Source organism: Pungitius pungitius, chromosome 7 (genome assembly GCF_949316345.1).
Source record: "Pungitius pungitius chromosome 7, fPunPun2.1, whole genome shotgun sequence".
Taxonomy (NCBI): domain Eukaryota; kingdom Metazoa; phylum Chordata; class Actinopteri; order Perciformes; family Gasterosteidae; genus Pungitius; species Pungitius pungitius.
In genome coordinates this window covers 3,818,536-3,829,030 of record NC_084906.1, presented here as the reverse complement: position 1 = coordinate 3,829,030, position 10,495 = coordinate 3,818,536, and the positions used below count along the sequence as shown (strand labels likewise).

Below are 10,495 nucleotides of genomic sequence, written 5' to 3'. Positions count from 1 at the left end.
AGCAGATATACAAACACACCTACGTACACAGGCCTGACGCCTACACTCCATCACTCGGACACATACACCAGCTCCTCCACCCTAAACCAGATGGTCGGTCCAAGCTCGAGAGTGTGAAACACTGAGGTCACAGAGCATCAGTCCAAGGGATTCATTCCTCCCAGCTGAGCTTTTAACATGCGCAACAACAGCCCTCAGCCACTGCATATGATGCTGTGTGCCAGAGAGCGAAAGACAAAAGAGACAGACAGACAAACAGGGAGAAAGAAAGGAAGCCAGAGTGTGTGGGGGGGGGAGAGAGAAGACACAGAGACACAGCTCCCCACAGTGGAGCTGTGTTGAACAGTCTACGAACAACATAGGATGCTTTTTTTTTTTTTTTTTTTAAAAGAGTCATAAAAGCTTCAACACAGAGCTTTGTTCATGTCAATTAAAATCCAGGTTTTCAGTCCTGCTCCTGACAGCGGCAGCTATAGTTCAGTCAGACCCCTCTTTTAATGCTCCACCGGGGTGCTGTTTATGATACTGCAGTAGAAAGACCCCTGATATGCACTTTCACAGTAAAGATTTCCCATACGAAGCACAAGGTTAAATGAGTTGGGGTTTTATTTTGTCTTGCTGTCTTTGTCATTGACCTACTAGTGGTGTAACGCCTGTTCATCATGACGGCTGGGTCGGATCCCACTGCCATCTGACTGCCAACTGTTAGATGCACCCAAAACCTCTTACAGCGGACAAACAATAGACTAATACAGAGAGAACAGTCCATCATCTACGAAGTATGCATTCGCTAAATTGGTACTATAGCAACTGACCATGAATATATGTGTGTGGAGTAACCCGGCCTCTAGAAGTCTATATACCCAGTCGAATTATTTGGTTATGTAGTAGACATATTTGTACTCTCCTGATTGTGTGCAGACAGACATTGTTGAAACAAAAGATTTCAAAATACTTAGTTCTGCTGTTTGGCTTAAAAGTTCTGCCATACTGTGTTCTATTCTTAATTAGCTCATACATGTGCAATGAAACATTCTGCATTTAATAATGAGAACGTTGAGCCAGCTGCAATCCCCTTTACACAATTATTTATTCATTTACAGTGCTCTTGACTAAGGGCTTTAATGGTTAGCTTTAAATTGCTTGTTGTGAACCAGGGTTTTTGATTATGCAGTGTGTCCCTCCCACAGCGTTACCCAACTACATTATTGGCATCTTGCAATGATGGTTTGTATAAAATTAAGATGTTTATTCAAAGTGTGAATATCAAGGTCTCCTTAGCAGAGGGGGGGGGGGGGGTATTCACGACAGACATTGATGCACACTTTTGAACAGATGTTCCCTCCATCCAAGACTCTCACATCCCCATTGTGCCGTGTGTGTCACATCAATCCATCCATTTCCCTCCTGCTTAACCCCTCTAGCAGTCTTGCGAGGGCAAAGAACTGATCCACTGTTCTACGACCGTGACGCACAGCTCCTCTTGAATCCGAGGCTCAACAGAGGGCCGGGTCCTCGTCTCCAGCACCGTACCACAAGCTTTCCCCTGGAGGCTGTGCGATGGGATACCCAGTGAGTTTGAGCACACCCTGCGGTCCTCCCTTTGTTTTAAAAGGGGAACCACGGCCCTGGTGTGCATGTCCATTGGTACTGTTCCGGACCTCATTGCTACACTGAAAAGCCCTTTCAGCAACTTTGGGCGAATCTTGTCCTTCCCTGGCAGCTTTTTGACCAGCATGGCGACGATAACAGCTGGGAGGTTCATGCACACAAAAGCTAACACCAGTTTGGCCTGAAATCAGTGCTGCCACCTTGAGATGACAATCACCAGACAATAATACATGCAACAATTCAACTTCCTCTCACTGTTTCCTGGGTTTTCACTGCAGCCATAGCTCTCAAACTGAATCTGTGATCTCCACATGCTGAAGGACTTGTTTAATACCCTGTGTGTGTGTGCGCGTGTGTGTCTGGTCCTGAATATGAAACTTATTTGATGGTATCAAGGAAGTCCCCTCTGGAAATGATTGAATTTCTAAATCCCTCACAAAATCCATGTAAAATCTTCTCCAATAATAGCTCTCCTGTCCCCTGTGTTAACCGGGTGACTTCAGGTAAAATCTAAGTCTTGTTCTGCCACAAATGGATGGAAAGTAAGATTTAAAAAACAGACTGTTTTGAGAACACAAACTGTTTTCCATCATGGGTGATAGTTTGCAGCTGAGTTTGTGATGAATACCACATGAGCCCATGCCTGGCAGGCTTTTTCACGCCTCAGTATTTGTAGTTGGGTCGTTACGAATGCAAATCCCAGTCACAGCGGCGTTTTATGACACCTGTTCTTGTTTTCCAGGCCAGCGCCGGTAAGTGTCCCGTCGAGGACTTGCAAATCAAGACAGAAAAACGAGAGAGAGGCGGACAGGTAAGCCCGCTCAGCCCGCTCGGCTGTCAGTGGAGTCCCCCCCCCCCCCCCCCTCCTCTCCTCTCTACACTCCCGCCCTCCCTTTTCCTCCTGATCACAGCTCTGCCATTCGTTCTTCCATCAGTCATTTTCATAGCCTTCTTCTCTCTCGCTCTCTCGCACTACGTCGGATGAGGACATTGCACCCCGCGTCTGCCTCTGGTTGTCTCTGGAGGGTTTTACGTTCACGGGGTTCTGTGTGAACTGTGTCGAAAAGCCCCCGCGTTCCTGTAAAGATGTCTGTGTTCATGGAAAAGGAAACCGGTCCCTGTAACATGGTGAGGGAATAAAGGGCCAGAGGAGTAGTGCATCTACCAAAGGCAAAACAATCCTGAATCCTGTCCCAGTGTGTTACACTGAGGGATCTGAAATTAAAATTTAAACAACCTTTTTTTTTTTTAACAATAAAGACGGCCCAATAAAACATAGTGAAGATGACCTGGGTCTAGTTTAGGACGGTAAACCTATGAATTACATCTACATTTGAATAGTTGAGCTACTGATGTTGCTTCTGCTGCATTGACACACACACCGTGTGTCCATTCTGTAGAACGGCGCAGTAAAAAGCTGTCAGTCGGCGCTTTTGTATGTTTCAAGTCTTACTGTGATGCAGAATCAGCACTTACCTTTCCAAACGGCTATTTATAACCCACCAATTTCTCTCACTTAAAAGCGTTACTATGGCAAACAAAATGTCATGCAGTTTATTCTGTACTCGTGGCCATGTACCAGTGAAGAGGCTTTTCTTTACCTACACTTTCAATTCTAAAAAAGGGTAAAGAAGGAAAGCATTAGACCACACCACTTGGGTGAAATACATCATAATTCTAAGACTGATAAAACCAAACAATTTTTTTACATTGTTCTTTACGAGTCCGATAAAGGAGGAAATGTAACAAATGGACCCTGGAGGCAGACTCTGACTCAAGAGCCGCCGGGAGCAGGGTGCTATAAAGGGACCCGAAAGGCAGGACCATTCATCTCTGAAAAGCCGAATCAAGTGCCACGGGCAGGCCGGGAGTATGGCAAAGTTTACGCAGCGTCTCGTTCCCTTCAGGGAACGAAGGTTACATACGTAACCGAGAGACGTTCCCTCTCAGGGAACTCGAGCTGCGTGAAGACGCTGTGGGAACCCAATACCCACTCCACCATATGAGCAAGTGACCGTGGTGTGAAGTTAGTGCGCACACTCAGACGAGAGCTCCTGAGCTCAGGTGCAGGATTAAGGTCCCCGACAGAAGGGCTTTTGAAGCCGCCATACCCCAAATAGAATGGGCCCGGACAGCCAATGTGCGGGCTGGGGAAAAGGCGTACAGACATGACCCCGGCCATGCCTGCACCTGCACTGCATCTCCTTCACGCATCCTGCCCAGGGAGAAACACAGAGGACTGTGAGTGGTCTCTCTGAAGGCAAACAGGTCTACCTGGGTAAGACCGCCTTTCCACAGGAGCTCCACCACCTCAGGGTGGAGTCTCCAGTCCCCGGGCTTCGGCGCCTGTCTCGACAGGGCGTCTGCCCCCATATGGCCAGAGCCCGCAGGCAACGGCGAGTGACCTTGATCAGACTGAGCTGGTTTCCCCTCGGCCCTGAGCCACCACTGCAACGGTCTCAAGTGTAACGCGCCGCAAAGGATCACGTAGGATGCCGCTGCCAGGAGACCTAACAGTCTCTGAAACTGTTTCACAGTGAGTGGCTGGCCAAGCTTGTCCTGCTTGTCCTGCAGAGGGGATCGAAACTGCTCGAGCGGGAGACCGATGTGCCCGCATCGTGGTCGAATCCCAAACAACCGCACAGCCATAGCAGTAGGAAAACTTCACACGCACTAGATGAAGGCACACAGATGAATGGTCCTACCTTTCGGGGCCCTTTATAGAGCCCTGGTCCCGACGTCGCCCGCCTACGATGTACCAGCTCGCCATTGGTTGCTCTGTGGGGATTTAGGGGCAGCGAAACAAAGCGGTTCAGCAGAGAAGCGTACTTGCAATACCTCACAACTTGCCCGCTGCGTCGGGCTGTTCTTATAGGGTCCTCTCTCGCAGGTGTTCAGAATTCCGGTGATTGGCTCCGGGGGACGCGGCCTTGGGCTCCCCCTTGCGGCCTCCTGCCGTCACGCTGGGGTTGAGACCTCACAAGAAAAACGTTGCAACACTGGTTGAAATATCCTTAATGATTCAATTTGGTAGAAAAACTGCTATGCAAGATAAAATGACAGACCCGCCTGAAATGACAGACAAACGTGAAGTTTTATTTTGCTATAACAGTATCATTGACAACTTCAGACCATTTCGCCTTGGTGTGCGAAAGCCCCGAAGGACCGAAATACAATATTCAGACAACTGAATGCAGCACAGAGTTAAGTTTATGTAATCAAGAAACGCATAACTGGTCAGGTAACTTGAGGTGAACGCCCACAATAGGCTGATGGCAGGGAGACAAAGAGATGATGAGGTACCACTGGACTGAACTTTCATTAAGCTTCATATAAAAAAGTCTTTTCATGTTTTAAAGTCACATGTTCAATGGAATCATAGCGGTAGCTGCTGATTGATGGGTACAGACAAAGTGGTGCTTAAACGTAATACTTATATTTAGCTCAGGGAGTTTGAGTATTTAAAGTAAAGAGGGAAAGCGGACATATGTCAAAAATTTGAGCCTGTCTGTGCTTCAACTCAACATGCGCGGACTTGCACTTTGTAGGGTTCGTCAAGTAGCAGAAAAGAAGCTCGAACAGCGAAGGATCAGTGCGTTTTTGCACGCATATCGCGCTTGTCCTCTTTTTTTCTGGCCACAGAAAACACATGTTGTAAGTATGAGCTCAAAACTGGATTTATCTTTCAAGACTTTGTACAAACTGGTTGTTTGGCGCGGAGGATTTTGACACTGTAGAGCATTTTCAATGAGTTACTTCCCCTGCGGCCTGTTCGTCAGTGACTTACTAAGATCTTGCCATGCACGGAAAAAAAAAAGCATGTCCCTAAAACAGAGCTGGGATGTGTTTTGCGGAGGCCTCTCTCTTGTCTCTGCGTTTATTAGCAAGTGTTTCTGATGGGGCCCCTGTGATCCGTGCGTTTTTTTTTCCTTTTCTTTTTTGTGAAGTTTCTCTCCGTCTGCTTCTCTGTACTTCTCAGTGTGCCTCCAGCTCTCTTTGCCTTCCTTCCTTCCTCCCTAAGAAAAACATGAAAAAGTCCACAGATGAGTGGGAATCCTTAGAGCTGAATACGGTCTGCTCTCTGGATGATGCAAAAATGTGTGGCTGTGCGAGCCTTCTCTCTGAGGCCTCGTCTTACTTCTGAGGGACTTTTTTTTTTTGAAACCCCATCTTGGAAAAGTATAGCTCAAAGCTGTGCTGTCAAAGCTCTCACAACTTTATCGAAATCCAATACAACTTCATTGAATGAACTACCGTCGAGAAATTAGTCTGTATTAAAGGACTTTTTTAGGGGGGGGGGCAAAAAAATCTGTTCGAATCAAAAGAACTGCAGGTCTGAAAGTGTAGGCCACTGCTTCATTGGCTCTCACATCTAAAACATTCAGGTCAGAGTTGTGCACCCACCGTCAGCCCTCATTGCTTTAAAACTCAATTACTTCCGAATTGTGGTGAGTTGCCACATATCTGAGATAAAAATGACCTTTCTCTCTACGGTGAATGGTTTTCCATGTCACAGCCATCTTTTACATATCCAGTCCAAATTCTCTGCCTATGCTGCAACGACTAAGGAATAAATCCTTATTCTAATGTTTGCTTCCCCAAGTCATGATGGTCAGGAGGGAACCCCTAATGCAGTCAACACTATTTCTTTACCTAGTACCTAATTAACCCCTAATATGTCATTGATTTCTTCCTCTACGGTTGCAAATGAGATGGCCGTCCATATTTTTTTCATACATTTGCTCTGATTGATTAAAGTAATGTCAAAAACTACTTTTCACTAATGGTTAAACGGCTCTGATGTGAGTTGTGGAAACGTTGAAATGACTCACGTTCTTGCAGACAAGGACTTGTGTCCCCAACAAAATATGTAGGTCAGCTGTTGGCCACACGGTACCTGTTGCTGACGTGTTTACTCTTCAGGGACCCTGGGGATGATGTCTCGGCGTGGGGAGAGTCACTCGACCATCTTCTGCAGTGTAAAAGTAAGATCACTCGGCCCGCATAGATTTCCCTCAATCTTTTGTCAAGATGCCTCTCTCAGTTCTTCATTCTCTTTTCTATTTTTTTTTTACACTCAATTGTCCGCAGGTCGGACTCTGCATATTATCGTGTATTGCCCTCAGGCTTCTTGAAGAAAATAGAGGATATATTCTTCCTTCAAGTTAGTCACATCCATTCAGAGATATATTGAAGGAGGATGCCGCTGGCATAGATAAGAGGCCTAATCTGAGCTGCTTGGGTAGATGGGGTGATTCCATTCATTTATGAAGCCACCACTCTGATGGCTTTCACCCGACCAAGCCGATGCCTTCCTTGTCTCTCTCTCTTTCTGCTCTCTCTGCTCTCTTATAACTCAACAGAACTGAATCTTTAATATTCCAGTTTGTCTGCTATCCGAAGATACATTTTTTTTTTTTGCATCCCAGTTGCTCCATTTACCTTTGTAGAAATGCAGTGGCAAGTAAAACAAATCGTCTAATAGTAGCAAAAAATAAATAGCTGTGCATGTGGCAGCTTCATATAACTTTACGTCTAATTTTAGAAGGTGGACTCGGTTATGATTGAAAGCTTGGATATGGCCCAAGAGTGATTTGTAGATGGGAACCATCAGCCCCTGGACGTATTTTGTCTCCTGTCAATTACTGTCAAAACGCCATCTGTGATTCACGCAAAGCAATTTGTGTGAATAACAGAGTATGTTTTTGAGCAGCAGCTGGAGCATTTACTCCTGGCTGCCTGGAGTCCTTTCTTGCATTTAACTACATCGCTGCAAACTCAACTTCCCAGGTCAATATGGCAGACACTAAGGAAGTTATTAGGATTGGAAATCCTTTAAAAAAGAGGTAGACATTTCCTTTTTAACTTGATAGTATGTCACTGTTTGCACAAAGATATAATGTTTCGTAAAATCTTGATGGGATCAGTTTATCTAATCAAATACTCTGATTATTAATGTAAATGTATAATACGAAGCCTCCACAGTGCATTTCCTTGTGTGCACATATCAATTGGCCTCATATAGGGTCAGACTTATATACAAATCGTTTGCATTTATCTCAATACGGTGATTTTTGTGTGAAAGACATCCAACTCTCGATCTGTGACGCCACATAGGCCTAAAACCACCAACGGCGCAGCTAAACGTTGAGAAGAACCACACAAATGTTACGACCGTTCGTACCTATGCTTAGGTTGAAGGTAGGAGGAGATGTGATGAGTAGGTATTAGTTCACAAATCATCACCCAACACTAGGGGTTAGAGTTAACCCCTAACTCTAATTAGAGTTATTTTCAAAGTTGTTATGTTTTTGTCAAAATTGCTGCGAGGATTTTTCTATTATTTATTAATAGGTTAATAAGTGAGTTGATTTTCATGTAAAACACCTGTTTTAAATGCACACATTTTATTCTAAACTCTATACTTCTATACTCGCGTGCAACGTCCTCTTTGTTTACCTTTTTAAGTCTCTGTGCGTTTTCCTGTTTTTAACATCACATTGCAATGATTTGTGGGTAGTTCTCTTTGGCCATATCAGCATTTAATATGGTCTCACCCTAACAGGTGCAACAAAGCACAGGACACTCAAATCAGTGATTAGACCTCTTCTCAGCACCGTAGTCTAATCAGCCAGATTAAGACCTGCTGTTAGAAGCTCTGAAGTCTTACTCTGTACGTGATATCATGTTAGAAAATTGGAAATTAGAAGCGCTATATGGCATTTCAGGGGCTTTGGTTATGCAAATTCTAATATCTTACAAACAACAGCTGTTGGCCCAATGCCCTGACATCCCAAGATGATTTGAGAACAAAAGGATTCTGGGACTTCAGTGGCTCCATTTCTCTTTTTCTCCACAAAATGGAAGTTATGTGCCCAACTTATCACAAGTAGCCTTAATTATAGAGAGCTGGAAGATTGATAGCATGTGTAAATCTAATTCATATTTAAAGTGGATTTGGTTACACAACAAGAAGATGTAATGAAAATGATGAAACCTTTATTTATTTTTTTCAAACTGATTTTGTCTCAATTCAAGTTTTTCTGTTACACGTGCAGCAGGCCAGCTGCTGTTTGAGGACTTCTTGAGGACCGAATACAGTGAGGAGAACCTGTTGTTTTGGCTGGCCTGCGAGGGATACAAGACCATTACCAGTCAGGCAGAAATGACGGTGGCTGCCAAGAAGATCTACGCAGAGTTTGTCCAAGTTGATGCGCCCAGACAGGTACGGCTTTTGTTTAGTGAGACATGAACAAAGTCAGACACGTGTGTGTGTGTGTGTGTGTGTGTGTGTGTGTGTGTGTGTGTGTGTGTGTGTGTGTGTGTGTGTGTGTGTGTGTGTGTGTGTGTGTGTGTGTGTGTGTGTGTGTGTGTGTGTGTGTGTGTGTGTGTGTGTGTGTGTGTGTGTGTGTGTGTGTGTGTGTGTGTGTGTGACTCCAAATTAGCCTCAAGTGCAAGCCGGCTTGTTGACATCGTTATGCCTCCACAGTGTAATTCACTTTCAATATGAAATGCAACCATGAGCCTTTTCTTGCTTAGTTCTCATAGCAGGAAGATTAATGAATCGCTAAGGTTCTGTTATTGGGCTGCTCTCGGCACGACGTGACTTCTTTGAAACTCCCAGATGGGCTTTTACTTTGCATGTGTTGTACGTTAACGATGTGAAAGCGTTTCATTGCAGGATGTCAGGAGCCTGCAATCAATGCAGCTAATGGCAATTCAGCTCCTCTCCATTTACTTATTTACACTTGTGCTTTTCCTAAAGTGCTACACATATTTCAACCTCAACATGCGGTTCACTTTCCGAACTAATATAAAAGAACTCATGTGTGAAGTAAGAATTGGTATTTCCTTCAACACAGATAAACATCGACTGCGTGACGCGAGAGGAAATCGGAGGAAACCTCTCTCAGCCGGTGCCAAATTGTCTTGACGGGGCGCAGAGAGTGATATACAGTCTGATGGAAAACGACTGTTATCCACGATTTCTGAAATCAGAAATGTACCAAGGTCTCCTGGAACAGGCTGAACAGCAATGAAAGCATCATGAGCAAAGGAGCCTGTCGGACACTTCTCTGAATGATTGATTCTGCTCTTCAGCCGACTCTCCTGAGAATCTCAGATTAAACACAAAAGGCTTCTCTGTTAGAGCAAGAAGAGGATGGAGATACTGAGCTGTCCAAAGGAGGACTAACTGGCTTCGAAAGGCCAACATGTAAATCTGTTGGGCAGCTTTTAAAATCCAAATTGGTGTGGATTGTTTTATACTGCAACAAAAAAGAAAGCTCCGCATTCCACTCTGGCCTTTTTTGGGGCTGAAGAAGAACACCTGTGAGTGTTCTAATGTGTAATAATGGGTTGATGTGTTACGGGTGAGGAATTAAATCAATGTAACACACAGAATGTCACAATTTAAAGCTAAGTTAAACCGCCTGTTGGATGCAGGTCTTTTATAAAGCATCTAATGCTGGGCAAGAAGGTTTCTATGCACATTTAGCCAATACGTCAAAGTATCCCTTTAACCTTATTCATAAGCTGAATTGCCTCCCATGACAGTATTGATCAGTATCCAGTGACACCTATTTATAGCCATTACGCCTGAGGATTGACAAATGAGATCTGAAATATGAATTTAAGAAATTTGTGAGACTTAAAGATTGAAAAAATAAACAAATGAAGCTTGTGCAAGAAGTGCCGTTCTTGCTTTTATTCCTGAAACTTTTTTTCACGCACAGTTTGCATCGGCAAAGTGAAGTCACCCTGCAAGCAATTCTGCTGAAAACCAAACTTTTTCCATTCTGATTGGAGGTCCAGCATTATCTGATATCTGGCCCTGCTGGAAGTCAGCGAGGGCTTAGTACTGAGGAAAGGAGGTGAGGAGAGG

At 44.6% G+C, this 10,495-nt stretch overlaps 1 protein-coding gene across 1 annotated transcript; it reads left to right on the top strand.

Annotated features, from left to right (window-relative positions):
* Window positions 1-4,848: 4,848 nt before the first annotated feature.
* On the top strand, window positions 4,849-10,293 carry LOC119216171 (regulator of G-protein signaling 8-like). The gene is made up of 4 exons (XM_062563470.1): window positions 4,849-5,265; window positions 6,535-6,596; window positions 8,670-8,836; window positions 9,474-10,293. The coding sequence occupies exons 1-4, from the start codon at window positions 5,261-5,263 to the stop codon at window positions 9,648-9,650; spliced, it is 411 nt and encodes a 136-aa protein (XP_062419454.1). The 5' UTR covers window positions 4,849-5,260; the 3' UTR covers window positions 9,651-10,293.
* Window positions 10,294-10,495: the final 202 nt, after the last annotated feature.